Source organism: Oncorhynchus mykiss, chromosome 17 (assembly GCF_013265735.2).
Source record: "Oncorhynchus mykiss isolate Arlee chromosome 17, USDA_OmykA_1.1, whole genome shotgun sequence".
NCBI classification, from domain to species: Eukaryota; Metazoa; Chordata; class Actinopteri; order Salmoniformes; family Salmonidae; genus Oncorhynchus; species Oncorhynchus mykiss.
This window is the reverse complement of record NC_048581.1, coordinates 5,120,286-5,139,254: the sequence shown is the minus strand read 5'-3', so window position 1 is coordinate 5,139,254 and position 18,969 is coordinate 5,120,286. Positions and strand designations below refer to the sequence as shown.

At 45.5% G+C, this 18,969-nt stretch overlaps 1 protein-coding gene and 5 non-coding genes across 6 annotated transcripts; 1 reads left to right on the top strand and 5 right to left on the bottom strand.

The window, feature by feature from the left end:
• The first annotated feature begins 1,141 nt into the window (after positions 1-1,141).
• On the top strand, positions 1,142-13,887 carry LOC118940228 (zinc finger protein 239-like). The gene is made up of 2 exons (XM_036948710.1): positions 1,142-1,750; positions 10,255-13,887. Exons 1-2 carry the CDS (start codon positions 1,348-1,350, stop codon positions 11,022-11,024), a joined length of 1,173 nt encoding a protein of 390 aa, XP_036804605.1. The 5' UTR covers positions 1,142-1,347; the 3' UTR covers positions 11,025-13,887.
• A 1,078-nt stretch (positions 13,888-14,965) lies between these two features.
• On the bottom strand, positions 14,966-15,047 carry trnal-uag. Its single transcript has one exon. It is a non-coding gene; the product is annotated as a tRNA-Leu (tRNA).
• A 734-nt stretch (positions 15,048-15,781) lies between these two features.
• trnal-aag lies at positions 15,782-15,863 on the bottom strand. The gene has a single exon. It is a non-coding gene; the product is annotated as a tRNA-Leu (tRNA).
• Positions 15,864-16,599: 736 nt separating this feature from the next.
• Positions 16,600-16,681, bottom strand: trnal-aag. Its single transcript has one exon. It is a non-coding gene; the product is annotated as a tRNA-Leu (tRNA).
• Positions 16,682-17,416: 735 nt separating this feature from the next.
• On the bottom strand, positions 17,417-17,498 carry trnal-aag. The gene has a single exon. It is a non-coding gene; the product is annotated as a tRNA-Leu (tRNA).
• A 736-nt stretch (positions 17,499-18,234) lies between these two features.
• On the bottom strand, positions 18,235-18,316 carry trnal-aag. Its single transcript has one exon. It is a non-coding gene; the product is annotated as a tRNA-Leu (tRNA).
• Positions 18,317-18,969: the final 653 nt, after the last annotated feature.

Sequence of the window (18,969 nt, the reverse complement as noted above, 5' to 3'; positions counted from 1 at the left end):
GAGGCAATTGAGGCATTGTAGAGGCAATTGAGGCATTGCATATGTGTGCCATTCAGAGGGTGAATGGGCAAGACAAAATATTTAAGTGCCTTTGAATGGGATATGGTAGTAGGTGCCTCGCTCACCGGTTTGAGTGTGTCAAGAACCAACCAAAGGATATCCAGCCAACCTCAGACGAGCAAAAACTTGAGACTTCCTTAGATATTGTGCACTAACTGTTGTTTACAAATATACACAAGCCCCCGCCCCGTGTCTTACCAGAGGCTGCTGTTCCATCCTGCCGATAGAGTGTATAACCCGCCAGCTGTATGTTATCAATGTCGTCGTTCAGCCACGAGTCGGTGAAACAATAGGATATTACAGTTTTTAATGTCCCGTTGGAAAGATATACAGGGGACGGGGTTTCCGTTTGTCCCATTTATTTTCCAGCGATTGAACGTTAACTAGCAGTACGGAGGGCAAAGGCAGATTAGCCACTCGTTGCCTGATCCTCACAAGGCACACCGATCTCTCTTCCCGCAAAATCTCAGTTTCCTTCTCAAGCGAATGATGAGGACGAGGGCCTGTTTGGGTGTTTGGAGTATATCCTTCCCGTCCGACTCATTTAAAGAAAAACTCTTCGTCCAATTTGAGGTGAGTAATCGCTGTTCTGATGTCCAGAAGCTCTTTTCGGTCATAAGAGACGGTAGCAGCAACATTATGTACAGAACAAATTACGAACAACGTGATAAAACAAACCAAAATAGAACGGTCGGTTAAGAGACAGTAAAACAGCAGCCATCTCCCAATTTACAGCAGGTTATATCAACTGTACTGCAGGGATGGACACGTAAGAAAATTGAGGTTGTGGTGGCAGCTGCAGAGAGGTATTTGCGAGTGCGAGACTTGACGTCAGAAGAGTGTGTGTTAAGTGGTGGTGTCCCATCCTTTCAGGCTGTTGGCCTGAGGTAGGGCTAAATATATTTAAATAGTGGAGTAGGGTGGTGGGTTGTTTGTGATTGTAGGGTATTTGATTTATTAATTTTAAAAACATCTAATAAAGCAAAGTATAAGGGAGTTATACTCCAGTCTAGTGGGTGGCGGTAATGCAACATTTATTGGATGCCAACTGCCGTTAAACCACATCGAAGAAGAAGAAGAATCTAGTGGATCACGTGACACGGGACGCTTCTTCAACAACAACACGGCCACTGATTCATTCAGTCGCCACTCGGTAGTTAGCCAACGTAAAATCGGAACATTGAAGCTCTTTAGACCATTTGTGTGTGTATTGATCTCGGTGTCGTTTGCTTGTTAAAATTGACACATGTGTTAAGGTTGATTATACTGAGCCTAAGCGCTAGGCTAATGCTAATTTTAGGTAGCCCAACCATGAACTCACAAATATACTCCCATCCTGCTAAAGAAGAGGGGGTCTCCTGGACGGGGAAAGAAGCTCTGGGTCTGAACATTGTCGTAAAAGAAGAGGAAGAGGAGAATATTACAGTGGAAGAAGCTTTCAGAATAAAACAGGAGGAAGAGGAGGCTATCACGTATAACGATGTTATAGTGAAAGAAGAGGAAGAAGCTTTCCGAATAAAAAAGGAGGAAGATGAGAATGTTACAGTGAAAGAAGAGAAAGAACATTTTGGAGTGAAAGAGGAAGATGAGGCTATCTCAATAAAAGAGGAGGAAGAGGAAGATGTTCTGGGAGTGAAAAGGGATGAGGAGGAAGGAGAGGAAGTGGAGACTGGAGATCTGATTGACACTAGTGAGTATTGTCTTAAACACGGACACAAAACTCCGTTGTTGAATTAATGTATGGTTTTAAAGCCAAGGGGGCTTTCCACCATAGTTTTACAATTAAATATGTTGTTCAGTACTGTAGGAAGTGTTAAATGGGAAATCTGCGACATGTTTGGACTTTTAAATGAATGATATATATTTGTATTTATTTTACCTTTGTTTAACTAGGCAAGTCAGTTAAAGAACAAATTCTTATTTTCAATGACGTCCTAGGAACAGTGGGTTAACTGCCTGTTCAGGGGCAGAACGAGAGATGTACCTTGTCAGCTCCGGGGTACTTGCAACCTTCCGGTTACTAGTCCAACACTCTAACCACTAGGCTACCCTGCCGCACCATATAGAGGCCTAGCCATTGATTCTTAGAGAATATAACTTAGAAATACACCAATGAGCTGATGTAACAGATGTGAAACGGCTAGAAGGTTAGCGGTGCGCGCTAAATAGCGTTTCAATCGGTGACGTCACCTGCTCTGAGACCTTGAAGTAGTGGTTCCCCAAGGGCCGCGGCTTTTGTGGAGCGATGGGTAACGATGCTTCGAGGGGTGACTGTTGTAGTTGTGTGCAGAGGGTCCGTCCCTGGTTCGCTCCCGGGTACGGGGGAGGGGACGGTCTAAAGTTATACTGTTACACTTGTTCTACCTCACCAGAACCCAAACTTGGTGTACTCCATTGTGTGTAAACAATGTAATTGTAAACTAACACCGTATAGCCTCAACACGTGGTTGAAATTGTCATTTTGATCTCAGGCGTGGTCAGTCCTTGCATCCATGGCTCTGTCTATGAATTTGCGAGTGGTTACCTGTCTATCTGCAAACTCATCCGTCAGTGACAGCGGTGGGGGAGAAAGTACCCAATTGTCATACTTGAGTAAAAGAAAAGATAACTTAATAGAAAATGACTCAAGTAAAAGTGAAATACGACTTGAATAAAAGTCTTAAATTATTTGTTTTTTATAAAAATACTTTAAGTGCCAAAAGTAAATGTAATTGACAAAAAATATCCGTAAGTATAAAAAGTAAAAATTTAAATCATTTCACATTCCTAATATTAAGCAAACCACACGGTACAATTGTCAATTTAATGAATACATTTTTATGATAACCAGGGGCCACACTCCAACACTCGGACATAATTTACAAACGGAGCGTTTGCGTTTTAGTGAGTCCGTCCAGATCAGAAGCAGCGTGATAAGTGCGTGAATTGTACCAGTTTTCCTGTCCTGCTAAGCATTCGAAATGTAACATGTTCATTTAAGCGTCAGGAGTAAAAAAAGTACATTATTTTCTTTAGGAATGTAGTGGAGTAAAAGTAGTAAAGTACAGATAGCCCAAAAAACGACTTAAGTAGTACTTTGAAGTATTTTTTTTACTTAAGTAGTACTTTAAAGTATTTTTTACTTAAGTAGTACTTTAAAGTATTTTTTACTTAAGTAGTACTTTAAAGTTTTTTTTTTACTTAAGTAGTACTTTAAAGTATTTTTTACTTGCATACATTTCACTACTGCTCAGTGACGCTTAAACGTTTAATTTAGCCTCTATACTGATATCAACACTTATATTTAGTTGTGTATATATTTTTTCTGCCACTTTGAAATGGAACTGTTTGTGTTTTTTAAAACTATTTTGCAGATATGAAGCAAACAGTCAATCATAATATCACTCAAATTCCCAGTTTATGCTACAAAATCAACTCTATATGAGTTAAAAAAAAAAAAAAAGGTTATATTTGTCTCAATGTTCCGTGATGTACACTAGGCTTTGTTGGCAGAATAGATGGATGCAGTTCAATGCATTATTAATATAATTCACCAATACATTTCTTGGTAGTCCAAAACATATTGCTATCAGGTTGTAAATCACAGCTGGTCTGGTACATTTGTAATGCACGTGATTGAGGACCCAAAAGCGGTTTAACAAAAACAGAGTTCTTTAATGTCGAAACACAGGTAAGACATAGATCCTCTTCAAATGGATATGATGGCAAAATAAACAACCCGCAGAGAGGGCGACAAATGAAACAAAGTCCTTCTGAATATCACAGAAGAGTTCCCCTTCTAGCAGCAGAGGAGAATAGCTGGGTTAGAGTCCTCTTCTAGCAGCAGAGGGGATTAGCTGGGTTGTAGAGGACAGAGGTACCTGATCACACGTAGCCTCAGATGAACAGGCAGATTCCGACAGGACAGGACAAGGTTGAAGCAAACAAGACGATAGTTTGGTTCTGGCATGAGAAACTCAAACGAGAATCTGACAAAGACAGAAGCAGGAACAGAGAGAGAAATAGAGACCCAATCAGAGGGAAAAAGGGAACAGGTGGGAAAAGGGTGAACGAGGTAGTTAGAGAAGACAAGGAACAGCTGGGGGAAGGAGGGGAAGAGAAGGCAACCCAATACGACCAGCAGAGGGAGACAGGGTGAAGAGAAAGAACAGGAACAAGACACAACATGACAATACATGACAGTACCCCCCCACTCACCGAGCGCCTCCTGGCGCACTCGAGGAGGAAACCTGGCGGCAACGGAGGAAATCATCGATCAGCGAACGGTCCAGCACGTCCCGAGAGGGAACCCAACTCCTTTCCTCAGGACCGTACCCCTCCCAATCCACTAGGTACTGATGACCACGGCCCCGAGGACGCATGTCCAAAATCTTACGGACCCTGTAGATAGGTGCGCCCTCGACAAGGATGGGGGGGGGGGGAAGACGAGCGGGGGCGCGAAGAACGGGCTTAACACAGGAGACATGGAAGACCGGGTGGACGCGACGAAGATATCGCGGAAGAAGAAGTCGCACTGCGACAGGATTAATGATCTGAGAAATACGGAACGGACCAATGAACCGCGGGGTCAACTTGCGAGAAGCTGTCTTAAGGGGAAGGTTCTGAGTGGAGAGCCAAACTCTCTGACCGCGACAATATCTAGGACTCTTAGTTCTACGCTTATTAGCGGCTCTCACAGTCTACGCCCTATAACGGCAAAGTGCAGACCTGACCCTCTTCCAGGTGCGCTCGCAACGTTGGACAAAAGCCTGAGTGGAGGGGAAGCTGGACTCGGCGAACTGAGACGAGAACAGCGGAGGCTGGTACCCGAGGCTACTCTGAAAAGGAGATAGCCCGGTCGCAGACGAAGGAAGCGAGTTGTGGGCGTATTCTGCCCAGGGGAGTTGTTCTGACCAAGACGCAGGGTTACGAAAAGAAAGACTGCGTAAGATGCGACCAATAGTCTGATTGGCCCGTTCTGCTTGACCGTTAGACTGGGGGTGAAAGCCGGAAGAGAGACTGACGGAAGCCCCAATCAAACGGCAAAACTCCCTCCAAAATTGAGACGTGAATTGCGGACCCCTGTCCGAAACGACGTCTGACGGAAGGCCATGAATTCTGAAAACATTCTTGATGATGATTTGTGCCGTTTCTTTAGCAGAAGGGAGCTTAGCAAGGGGAATAATATGAGCCGCCTTAGAGAACCTATCGACAACCGTAAGAATAACAGTCTTCCCCGCTGACGAAGGCAGTCCGGTGATAAAATCTAAGGCGATGTGAGACCACGGTCGAGAGGGAATGGGAAGCGGCCTGAGACGGCCGGCAGGAGGGGAGTTACCGGACTTAGTCTGCGCGCAGACCGAACAAGCAGCCACGAAACGACGCGTGTCATGCTCCCGGGTGGGCCACCAAAAACGCTGGCGAATGGAAGCAAGCGTACCCCGAACGCCAGGGTGGCCGACTAACTTGGCAGAGTGAGCCCACTGAAGAACGGCCAGACGAGTAGGAACGGGAACGAAAAGAAGGTTCCTAGGACAAGCGCGCGGCGACGGAGTGTGAGTGAGTGCTTGCTTTACCTGCCTCTCAATTCCCCAGACAGTCAACCCGACAACACGCCCCTCAGGGAGAATCCCCTCGGGGTCAGTGGAGGCTACTGAAGAACTGAAGAGACGAGATAAAGCATCAGGCTTGGTGTTCTTAGAGCCCGGACGATAAGAAATAACGAACTCGAAACGAGCGAAAAACAGCGCCCAACGAGCCTGACGCGCATTAAGTCGTTTGGCAGAACGGATGTACTCAAGGTTCCTATGGTCAGTCCAAACGACAAAAGGAACGGTCGCCCCCTCCAACCACTGTCGCCATTCGCCTAGGGCTAAGCGGATGGCGAGCAGTTCGCGGTTTCCCACATCATAGTTACGTTCCGACGGCGACAGGCGATGAGAAAAATACGCGCAAGGGTGGACCTTGTCGTCAGAGAGGGAGCGCTGAGAAAGAATGGCTCCCACGCCCACCTCTGACGCGTCAACCTCGACAACGAACTGTCTAGAGACGTCAGGTGTAACAAGGATAGGTGCGGATGTAAAACGATTCTTGAGGAGATCAAAAGCTCCCTGGGCGGAAACGGACCACTTAAAGCACGTCTTGACAGAAGTAAGGGCTGTGAGAGGAGCTGCCACCTGACCGAAATTACGGATGAAACGACGATAGAAGTTCGCGAAGCCGAGAAAGCGCTGCAGCTCGACGCGTGACTTAGGGACGGGCCAATCAATGACAGCTTGGACCTTAGCGGGATCCATCTTAATGCCTTCAGCGGAAATAACAGAACCTAGAAATGTGACGGAGGAGGCATGAAAAGTGCACTTCTCAGCCTTCACAAAAATACAATTCTCTAAAAGGCGCTGGAGAACACGTCGAACGTGCTGAACATGAATCTGGAGTGACGGTGAAAAAATCAGGATATCGTCAAGGTAAACGAAAACAAAGATGTTCAGCATGTCTCTCAGGACGTCATTGACTAATGCCTGAAAGACAGCTGGAGCGTTAGCGAGGCCGAAAGGAAGAACCCGGTATTCAAAGTGCCCTAACGGAGTGTTAAACGCCGTCTTGCACTCGTCCCCTTCCATGATGCGCACGAGATGGTAAGCGTTACGAAGGTCCAACTTAGTGAAAAATCTGGCTCCCTGCAGGATCTCGAAGGCTGAAGACATAAGAGGAAGCGGATAACGATTCTTCACTGTTATGTCATTCAGCCCTCGATAATCTATGCAGGGGCGCAGAGACCCGTCCTTCTTTTTGACAAAAAAAAACCCCGCTCCGGCGGGAGAGGAGGAGGGGACTATGGTACCGGCGTCAAGAGCTACAGACAAATAATCTTCGAGAGCCTTACGTTCGGGAGCCGACAGAGAGTATAGTCTACCCCGGGGGGGAGTGGTTCCCGGAAGGAGATCAATACTACAATCATACGACCGGTGTGGAGGAAGAGAGGTGGCCCTGGACCGACTGAACACCGTGCGCAGATCGTGATATTCCTCCGGCACCCCTGTCAAATCACCAGGCTCCTCCTGTGAAGAAGAGACAGAGGAAACAGGAGGGATAGCAGACATTAAACATTTCACATGACAAGAGATGTTCCAGGAGAGGATAGAATTACTAGACCAATTAATAGAAGGATTATGACAAACTAGCCAGGGATGGCCCAAAACAACAGGTGTAAAAGGTGAACGAAAAATTAAAAAAGAAAGGGTTTCGCTATGATTTCCAGAGACAGTGAGGGTTAAAGGTAGCGTCTCACGCTGAATCCTGGGGAGAGGACTACCATCCAAAGCGAACAAGGCCGTGGGCTCCCTTAACTGTCTGAGAGGAATGTCATGTTCCCGAGCCCAGGTCTCGTCCATAAAACAGCCCTCCGCCCCAGAGTCTATCAAGGCACTGCAGGAAGCTGACGAACCGGTCCAGCGTAGATGGACCGACAAGGTAGTGCAGGATCTTGAAGGAGAGACAGGAGTAGTAGCGCTCACCAGTAGCCCTCCGCTTACTGATGAGCTCTGGCTTTTACTGGACATGAAGTGACAAAATGACCAGCAGAACCGCAATAGAGACAGAGGCGGTTGGTGATTCTCCGTTCCCTCTCCTTAGTCGAGATGCGGATACCTCCCAGCTGCATAGGCTCAGCACCCGAGCCGGCAGAGGAAGATGGTAGTGATGCGGAGAGGGGGGCAACGGAGAACGCGAGCTCCTTTCCACGAGCTCGGTGACGAAGATCAACCCGTCGCTCTATGCGAATAGCGAGTTCAATCAAGGAATCCACGCTGGAAGGAACCTCCCGGGAGAGAATCTCATCCTTTACCTCCGCGCGGAGACCCTCCAGAAAACGAGCGAGCAAAGCCGGCTCGTTCCAGTCACTGGAGGCAGCAAGAGTGCGAAACTCAATAGAGTAGTCTGTTATGGATCGATTACCTTGACATAGGGAAGACAGGGCCCTGGAAGCTTCCTCCCCAAAAACAGAACGATCAAAAACCCGTATCATCTCCTCCTTAAAGTCCTGATACTGGTTAGTACACTCAGCCCTTGCCTCCCAGATTGCCGTGCCCCACTCACGAGCCCGTCCAGTAAGGAGAGATATGACGTAGGCGATACGAGCTGTGCTCCTGGAGTAAGTGTTGGGCTGGAGAGAAAACACAATATCACACTGGGTGAGGAACGAGCGGCATTCAGTGGGCTCCCCAGAGTAACACGGCGGGTTATTGATTCTGGGCTCCGTAGATTCGAAAGCCCTGGAAGTGGCCGGTGGATCGAGGCAGAGATGGTGAATCTGTTCTGTGAGGTTGGAGACTTGGGCGGCCAGGGTCTCAACGGCATGTCGAGCAGCAGACAATTCCTGCTCGTGTCTGCCTAGCATCGCTCCCTGGATCTCGACGGCTGAGTGGAGAGGATCCGAAGTCGCTGGGTCCATTCTTGGTCAGATTCTTCTGTAATGCACGTGATTGAGGACCCAAAAGCGGTTTAACAAAAACAGAGTTCTTTAATGTCGAAACACAGGTAAGACATAGATCCTCTTCAAATGGATATGATGGCAAAATAAACAACCCGCAGAGAGGGCGACAAATGAAACATAAAGTCCTTCTGAATATCACAGAAGAGTTCCCCTTCTAGCAGCAGAGGAGAATAGCTGGGTTAGAGTCCTCTTCTAGCAGCAGACGGGATTAGCTGGGTTGTAGAGGACAGAGGTACCTGATCACACGTAGCCTCAGATGAACAGGCAGATTCCGACAGGACAGGACAAGGTTGAAGCAAACAAGACGATAGTTTGGTTCTGGCATGAGAAACTCAAACGAGAATCTGACAAAGACAGAAGCAGGAACAGAGAGAGAAATAGAGACCCAATCAGAGGGAAAAAGGGAACAGGTGGGAAAAGGGTGAACGAGGTAGTTAGAGAAGACAAGGAACAGCTGGGGGAAGGAGGGGAAGAGAAGGCAACCCAATACGACCAGCAGAGGGAGACAGGGTGAAGAGAAAGAACAGGGACAAGACACAACATGACAATACATGACAACATTGTTTGTTGCCTCCATTCGGGATGCACTCTTTCAGTTTCAATATTTTGGACCCCAAAAAAACAGATGAATGTAACTAAGGCTGGGAATGTCAATACAATCAGATTAGCAAGGGCAAATGATCACAAGTCAGTCATAACGTGGCTAATAGGCTAGCTTATCTATTTAGCTCTTTATTTAGCAAGCTAGCCAACTTTAGCCAGTTAGCTTATCTGTTTATGGAGCTCTTTATTTAGCATGCTAAAAACATGGAGCCTAACCTTAGCTAGCTAGCTAGCTAGCTAGCTGCTGGGAGGATGTGATGTCATTGGAGGAGTGTGTGAGTGACTGACTTTTCCCCTCATATTGTTATTTGGTGGCTACACAGCTAGAGATATCGGTGTCATTTGGTTAGCCAGAGTTAATTCCCGAAGTGATATGCTATCTACTCGGATTCCAGAGCACTCTCGTCTGAGTGCGCCAGAGCGCAGAATTACTGATAAATTTACGAACACGCAACACCCGTTGAATATGGCCTGTGTCAGTAAACATTAGCAAAAAAAAGGAAGTTAGTCTCAAACCGGCTAGATAACATGTAAACAGCTTAACCAGCTCTGCTAGAATGAGGAAAATGGTCCTAGAGAGGTGTTCTCTCATTTGTATCTGGAAGTAGCTAGCTAGCAAGCTAGCCAACTTTAGCCGGTTAGCTTGGGTGCTTGGTTGGGACAAGCATACATTGGCAGACAAGCTGCAGAAGGATGAACAGGCTGCTTACTATTGCATACCCATCGTTTATCAGTGCAATTTTAACGTTTGAGAGGGTTTTAACTAATGTTTCTTCGTTAGATTTTAGCTCATCCTTGGTCTGGCTAGAATTAGTTGTTGATCTTGTTGTTGTACATATAGGGAAATATAAGCCTACATTTTCATGGTTGTTTGATCAATAGGACTGTAAAGTTCCCCAAATGTAAAGAGGACTCCCGTGGTGTTTCCATAGTTATATATATATCGAAAGGGATGCTTTCAAAAATTATTTGGATTTACCCTACAACCACTTTGTCACGACAAGCTCTCTTTTATTGAGGGATCTAGTCTAGATTAAACCTCATAGGAAGACAGTTTTATCATGTGAAGGTTTCATTCAGGTCTCTGTTTAACAAGATACTCTGTCTGTTTTTGGCAGGAGAGAGACCAGACTCTCACTCTGACAGCGGGAAGAGTCCTTCAGGGGAACCAGACCCAGAGATGCCCAAACCAGCAGGAAAACACCACTGTTCTCACTGTGGAAAGAGTTTTACCTGGTTAGGGTACCTAAAACGTCATGAGAGAACACACACAGGAGAAAAGCCTTTCCAATGTTCCCAGTGTGGAAAGAGTTTTACCGTGTTAGTTAACCTGAAAAGACATGAGAGAATACACACGGGAGAAAAGCCTTATCACTGTTCCCACTGTGGAAAGAGTTTTACTCAGTTAGGGAACCTAAAACAGCATGAGTGGACACACACAGAAGAAAAGCCTTACCACTGCTTCCAATGTGAAAATAGATTTTCACGATCAGTGGACCTAAAAGCTCACGAGAGAATACACACAGGAGAAAAGCCTTTCCAATGTTCCCAGTGTGGAAAGAGTTTTACCGTGGTAGCTAACCTGAAAAGGCACGAGAGAATACACACAGGAGAAAAGCCTTACCAATGTTCCCACTGTGGAAAGAGTTTTACTCAGTTGGGGCACTTAAAAAAGCACGAGTGGACACATACAGAAGAAAAGCCTTATCACTGTTCCCACTGTGGAAAGAGATTTTCACGATCAGGGGACCTAAAAACTCACGAGACAACACACATAGGAGAAACACCTTTCCAATGTTCCCAATGTGGAAAGAGTTATGTTAAGTCACGGTACCTAAAAGAGCATAAGAGAACACACAGAGGGGAAAAGCTTACCCAATGTTCTTAGTGTGGTGACGGGATCTCTCAAATAGATGGTATGAAGATAGTTGAGAACAAAGCCTTTACAGTGGAGAGGGTTTTACCATGTTAGTTAACCTGAAAATACATGAAAGAATACGCTCTGGAGAAAAGCCTTTCCACTGCTCCTAATATATAAATACTTTTGCCAGGTTAGGGAGTCTGGAGTCACATGAGTGGAGCACTACCACTGGTCCCGCTGTGGAACATGTTTTAACCAGTTAGAGAAGAGGAGCACTACCACTGGTCCCGCTGTGGAACATGTTTTAACCAGTCAGAGAAGAGGAGCACTACCACTGGTCCTGCTGTGGAACATGTTTTAACCAGTTAGAGAAGAGGAGCACTACCACTGGTCCTGCTGTGGAACATGTTTTAACCAGTCAGAGAAGAGGAGCACTACCACTGGTCCCGCTGTGGAACATGTTTTAACCAGTCAGAGAAGAGGAGCACTACCACTGGTCCTGCTGTGGAACATGTTTTAACCAGTTAGAGAAGAGGAGCACTACCACTGGTCCCGCTGTGGAACATGTTTTAACCAGTTAGAGAAGAGGAGCACTACCACTGGTCCCGCTGTGGAACATGTTTTAACCAGTCAGAGAAGAGGAGCACTACCACTGGTCCCGCTGTGGAACATGTTTTAACCAGTTAGAGAAGAGGAGCACCACCACTGGTCCCGCTGTGGAACATGTTTTAACCAGTCAGAGAAGAGGAGCACTACCACTGGTCCCGCTGTGGAACATGTTTTAACCAGTCAGAGAAGAGGAGCACTACCACTGGTCCCGCTGTGGAACATGTTTTAACCAGTTAGAGAAGAGGAGCACTACCACTGGTCCTGCTGTGGAACATGTTTTAACCAGTTAGAGAAGAGGAGCACTACCACTGGTCTCGCTGTGGAACATGTTTTAACCAGTTAGAGAAGAGGAGCACTACCACTGGTCCTGCTGTGGAACATGTTTTAACCAGTCAGAGAAGAGGAGCACTACCACTGGTCCCGCTGTGGAACATGTTTTAACCAGTTAGAGAAGAGGAGCACTACCACTGGTCCCGCTGTGGAACATGTTTTAACCAGTTAGAGAAGAGGAGCACTACCACTGGTCTCGCTGTGGAACATGTTTTAACCAGTCAGAGAAGAGGAGCACTACCACTGGTCCTGCTGTGGAACATGTTTTAACCAGTTAGAGAAGAGGAGCACTACCACTGGTCCCGCTGTGGAACATGTTTTAACCAGTTAGAGAAGAGGAGCACTACCACTGGTCCCGCTGTGGAACATGTTTTAACCAGTCAGAGAAGAGGAGCACTACCACTGGTCCCACTGTGGAACATGTTTTAACCAGTTAGAGAAGAGGAGCACTACCACTGGTCCCGCTGTGGAACATGTTTTAAAACCAGTTAGAGAAGAGGAGCACTACCACTGGTCCCGCTGTGGAACATGTTTTAACCAGTTAGAGAAGAGGAGCACTACCACTGGTCCCGCTGTGGAACATGTTTTAACCAGTTAGAGAAGAGGAGCACTACCACTGGTCCCGCTGTGGAACATGTTTTAACCAGTCAGAGAAGAGGAGCACTACCACTGGTCCTGCTGTGGAACATGTTTTAACCAGTCAGAGAAGAGGAGCACTACCACTGGTCCCCCTGTGGAACATGTTTTAACCAGTTAGAGAAGAGGAGCACTACCACTGGTCCCGCTGTGGAACATGTTTTAAAACCAGTTAGAGAAGAGGAGCACTACCACTGGTCCCACTGTGGAACATGTTTTAACCAGTTAGAGAAGAGGAGCACTACCACTGGTCTCGCTGTGGAACATGTTTTAACCAGTTAGAGAAGATGAAATCACACGAGAGAATAGAGGCTGTGTTCTGTTTTTGACTGAGAATTTGGGTTTTTGTTTATGCCACCTGAAATCAAATAGTTTATATGAAATCTTCCTTAAAAAAAATAGGCCTACTTTAGTTTTTTTCATCTTAAAAAATAGCTCAAAGTCTGGCTAGGTCGGGTGGGAGGTAACCCAATGGGTATGTCTGGGTAGAATGGTGGGAGTTAACCCAATGGGTATGTCTGGGTAGAATGGTGGGAGTTAACCCAATGGGCATGTCTGGGTAGAATGGTGGGAGGTAACCCAATGGGTATGTCTGGGTAGAATGGTGGGAGGTAACCCAATGGGTATGTCTGGGTAGAATGGTGGGAGTTAACCCAATGGGCATGTCTGGCTAGGTCGGGTGGGAGGTAACCCAGTGGGCATGTCTGGGTAGAATGGTGGGAGGTAACCCAATGGGTATGTCTGGGTAGAATGGTGGGAGGTAACCCAATGGGTATGTCTGGGTAGAATGGTGGGAGGTAACCCAATGGGTATGTCTGGGTAGAATGGTGGGAGGTAACCCAATGGGTATGTCTGGGTAGAATGGTGGGAGGTAACCCAATGGGTATGTCTGGGTAGAATGTTGGGAGGTAACCCAATGGGTATGTCTGGGTAGAATGGTGGGAGGTAACCCAATGGGCATGTCTGGGTAGAATGGTGGGAGGTAACCCAATGGGTATGTCTGGGTAGAATGGTGGGAGGTAACCCAATGGGTATGTCTGGGTAAACAATATGACCTGGTGTATAGAACAGGATTACACAGTTCCCATTAGTTACTGGTGTCATGACGTTGGCCTGGGGGTAGGTTTATGACAGTCATAAATACCTCTTCCCCCCTTTTTTAGTCTCTCCTTAACCCCTTGGTTAACAAAGAGATTCTGGGAAAATCAGAAGGTGGTGGAAAATGAACTATATTCTGGTAATCCGACCAATTGAACATATGCGGTGGTACTTAATGAATATGATGTCAGTTCGGTTGTCATCTGAGACATTCTCATCAATGATAAGATGATAAGTGGAAAGTCTACACATTGTAGTTATCGGATTCACATGGAATTGTTGTTCAATTTAAATGTTTGAATATTAAAATTATTGGTGAAGAGATTAAATGTAATTTTAGCTACCAAATGAGAGATTTGGGTTTTCATAAGGTTAGGGCTCTGCTCAACCAGTGGCCCGCCGCCCCTGTGAAGGGACATTGGTTATAAACTATGAAACACGCCCTCCTCTCCCTTCCTATATAAAGCCTTCATAAGGTTAGGGCTCTGCTCAACCAGCGGCCTGCCGCCCCTGTGAAGGGACATGGGTATAAAACATTTCAAACACGCCCTCCTCTCCCTTCCTATATAAAGCCTTGATGACTAAATGTAACCTCCTGTTCCGAGGATGTGAGGACGACGGTCCGATGTCAGAATGGTTCAGATAACGAAGCCACAGAACGAAGCCAACATCAGCGTGAGCTTTGGTTGCGAATGGTATTGACTTGTTAATTGTTGACTCCATGTGTAACTCTGTGTTGTCTGTTCACACTGCTATGCTTTATCTTGGCCAGGTCGCAGTTGCAAATGAGAACTTGTTCTCAACTAGCCTACCTGGTTAAATAAAGGTGAAATAAAAAAAATGAACTTTGAACTCTTATTCACTACAGAAGTGATGCCTCCTAGCCATTGAGTTAGCAACAGCAGCTGCAAACGAGGGTTAGGAAGGAACAGACAGAGTATCCCATCTATCACACAACGACGTTACTACAACGTATCCAATTGACCACCAGAGACATTCTTCAAGGGACTCGGTTTGGCAACACGGCCTTCCATGTACCACAGACCTACCGAAACACAGCTCAGAGTAAATAATTATTGCATTTTCCTTTTCCAAATTGGCGGAAATTTAGAATGCATAAAATACTGTATTTACGATAGCACAGGTAAGGCGTTAAGGTGATGGACTACACTATTGAGTTGAAACCCCATCCGTGACACACAACATTGCTTCTTTTCTCCCTTGCATGGCCCTACATGAAAGTAAAAACGCTGAAATAAAGCAGAACAAACTTGCGCAAACAAACTCAATAAAGAAGGCAATGGTGGGATTTGAACCCACGCCTCCTTAGAGACTGGAGCCTAAACCCAGCGCCTTAGACCGCTCGGACACACTACCCAGCTCTGGCAAGATTTCCACACTTTCTCGTCAGTTACCTAGAGCGTCTGCACTCCCTTGTATTTTAGTCTTTTTCATTTTCTTCTTTAAAATCTTTATGTATCTCATGTTGCTCTTGCGTCCTTCATCTTTTTTTGATTCTCTTTTTAAAAATCTTAATTTATCTGATGTTGCTCTTTCTTCCATCGTATAAACTTAGAATTAGTTTCTGCTTTTATGTCTGAAGCAGATTGAATTAGAAAAACATGGCAGATAATTGCAATGACAGATGTGGGAATTAGGGTAAAGGCTGGATTCCCTTTATTTGTCCGGTGTCCTTGGTGGCCTAGTTTGAAATGACATTACAGTTTTCTGTTGAGAAAAAGTTGCAGCGGTGGACTTTGAACCGACACCTCCGAAAGACTGGGTCCTTAAATCCAGTTCTCTGGACAGCTCGGCCACAGTTCCCACTGTTAAAATGGACTGCTTGGTCGTCGCACAGACCATCACAACTTTCCTTTTTTCCAATCAAGGATTTGACGTGAACAACCAGCAGTAGGAGGTGCAACTGCCACCGCGGGGGCACAGGACTTGGTGGCTGGTTGGTTAAGGAGATGGACTACACTATTGAGTTGGAACCCCAACCGTGACACACAACATTGCTTCTTTTCTCCCTTGCATTGCCCTGCATGAAAGTAAAAACGCTGAAATAAAGCAGAACATGTGATAGTTTGCGCAAACAAACTCACTGTAGATGGCAGTGGTGGGACTTGAACCCACGCCTCCTTAGAGACTGGAGCCTTAATCCAGCGCCTTAGACCGCTCGGCCACACTACCCAGCTCTTGCAAAATATTCACACTTTCTCGTCAGTTCCCAGAGCGTCTGCACTCCCTTGTATTTTAGTCTTCTTTTTCATTTTCTTCTTTAAAATCTTTATGTATCTAATGTTGCTCTTGCGTCCTTCATCTTTTTTTAATTCTCTTTTTAAAAATCTTAAATTATCTGATGTTGCTCTTTCTTCCATCGTATAAACTTAGAATCAGTTTCTGCTTTTATGTCTGAAGCAGATTGAATTAGAAAAACATGGCAGATAATTGCAATGACAGATGTGGGAATTAGGGTAAAGGCTGGATTCCCTTTATTTGTCCGGTGTCCTTGGTGGCCTAGTTTGAAATGACATTACAGTTTTCTGTTGAGAAAAAGTTACAGCGGTGGACTTTGAACCGACACCTCCGAAAGACTGGGTCCTTAAATCCAGTTCTCTGGACAGCTCGGCCACAGTTCCCACTGTTAAAATGGACTGCTTGGTCGTCGCACAGACCATCACAACTTTCCTTTTTTCCAAACAAGGATTTGACGTGAAGAACCACAGGTAGGAGGTGCAACTGCCACCGTGAGAGCACAGGACTTGGTGGCTGGTTGGTTAAGGTGATGGACTACACTATTGAGTTGGAACCCCATCCGTGACACACAACATTGCTTCTTTTCTCCCTTGCATGGCCCTACATGAAAGTAAAAACGCTGAAATAAAGCAGAACATGTGATAGCTTGCGCAAACAAACTCAATAAAGATGGCAGTGGTGGGATTTGAACCCACGCCTCCTTAGAGACTGGAGCCTTAATCCAGCGCCTTAGACCGCTCGGCCACACTACCCAGCCCTGCCAAAACATTCACACTTTCTCGTCAGTTACCTAGAGCGTCTGCACTTCCTTGTATTTTAGTCTTCTTTTTCATTTTCTTCTTTAAAATCTTCATGCACTCATGTTGCTCTTGCGTCCTTCATCTTTTTTTGATTCTCTTTTTAAAAATCTTAATTTATCTGATGTTGCTCTTTCTTCCATCGTATAAACTTAGAAAAGGTTTCTGCTTTTATGTCTGAAACAAATTGAATTAGAAAAACACGGCAGATAATTGCAACAATAGACGTGGGAATTAGGGTAAAGGCTGGATTCCCTTTATTTTCCGGTGTCATTGTTGGCCTTGTTTGAAATTACATTATAGTTTTCCGTTGAAAAAAAGTTAAAGCGGTGGACTTTGAACCCACACCTCTGAAAGACTGGATCCTTAAATACAGTTCTCTGGACAGCTTGGCCACAGTACCCACTGTTAAAATGGACTGCTAGGTCGTCGCACAGCCCAGGCCAACTTTCCTTGTTTACAACCAAGTCTTTGACGTGAACAACCACCGGTAGGAGGTGCAACTGCCACCGCGGGGGCACAGGACTTGGTGGCTGGTTGGTTAAGGCAATGGACTACACTATTGAGTTGGAACCCCATCCGTGACACACAACATTTGTTTTTTTCTCCCTTGCATGGCCCTGCATGAAAGTAAAAACTCTGTATTAAAGCAGAACATGTGATAGCTTGCGCAAACAAACTCAATAAAGATGGCAGTGGTGGGATTTGAACCCACACCTCCTTAGAGACTGAAACCTTAATCCAGCGCCTTAGACCACTCGGCCACACTACCCACCTCTTGCAAAATATTCACACTTTCTCGTCAGTTACCAGAGCGTCTGCACTCCCTTGTATTTTAGTCTTCTTTTTCATTTTCTTCTTTAAAATCTTTATGTATCTAATGTTGCTCTTGCGTCCTTCATCTTTTTTTTATTCTCTTTTTAAAAATCTTAATTTATCTGATGTTGCTCTTTCTTCCATCGTATAAACTTAGAATTAGTTTCTGCTTTCATGTCTGAAGCAGATTGAATTAGAAAAACACGGCAGATAATTGCAATAACAGACGTGGGAATTAGGGTAAAGGCTGGATTCCCTTTATTTGTCCGGTGTCCTTGGTGGCTTTGTTTGAAATTACATTACAGTTTTCTGTTGAGAAAAATTTAAAGCGGTGGACTTTGAACCCAGACCTCTGAAAGACTGGATCCTTAAATCCAGTTCTCTGGACAGCTTGGCCACAGTACCCACTGTTAAAATGGACTGCTAGGTCTTCTGACAGCCCAGGCCAACTTTCCTTGTTTACAATCTAGGCTTTGACGTGAACAACCACCGGTAGGAGGTGCAAATGCCACCGCGGGGGCACAGGACTTGGTGGCTGGTTGGTTAAGGAGATGGACTACACTATTGAGTTGGAACCCCAACCGTGACACACAACATTGCTTCTTTTCTCCCTTGCATGGCCCTGCATGAAAGTAAAAACACTGAAATAAAGCAGAACATGTGATAGTTTGCGCAAACAAACTCACTGTAGATGGCAGTGGTGGGACTTGAACCCACGCCTCCTTAGAGACTGGAGCCTTAATCCAGCGCCTTAGACCGCTCGACCACACTACCCAGCTCTGGCAAACTAATCACACTTTCTCGTCAGTTACCTAGAGCGTCTGCACTCCCTTGTATTTTAGTCTTCTTTTTCATTTTCTTCTTTAAAATCTTTATGTATCTCATGTTGCTCTTGCGTCCTTTATCTTTTTTTGATTCTCTTTTTAAAAATCTTAATTTATCTGATGTTGCTCTTTCTTCCATCGTATAAACTTAGAATTAGTTTCTGCTTTCATGTCTGAAGCAGATTGAATTAGAAAAACACGGCAGATAATTGCAATAACAGACGTGGGAATTAGGGTAAAGGCTGGATTCCCTTTATTTGTCCGGTGTCCTTGGTGGCTTTGTTTGAAATTACATTACAGTTTTCTGTTGAGAAAAATTTAAAGCTGTGGACTTTGAACCCACACCTCTGAAAGACTGGATCCTTAAATCCAGTTCTCTGGACAGCTTGGCCACAGTACCCACTGTTAAAATGGACTGCTAGGTCTTCTGACAGCCCAGGCCAACTTTCCTTGTTTACAATCTAGGCTTTGACGTGAACAACCACCGGTAGGAGGTGCAACCGCCACCGCGGGGGCACAGGTCTTGGAGGCTGGTTGGTTAAGGCGATGGACTACACTATTGAGTTGGAACCCCATCCGTGACACACAACATTGCTTCTTTTC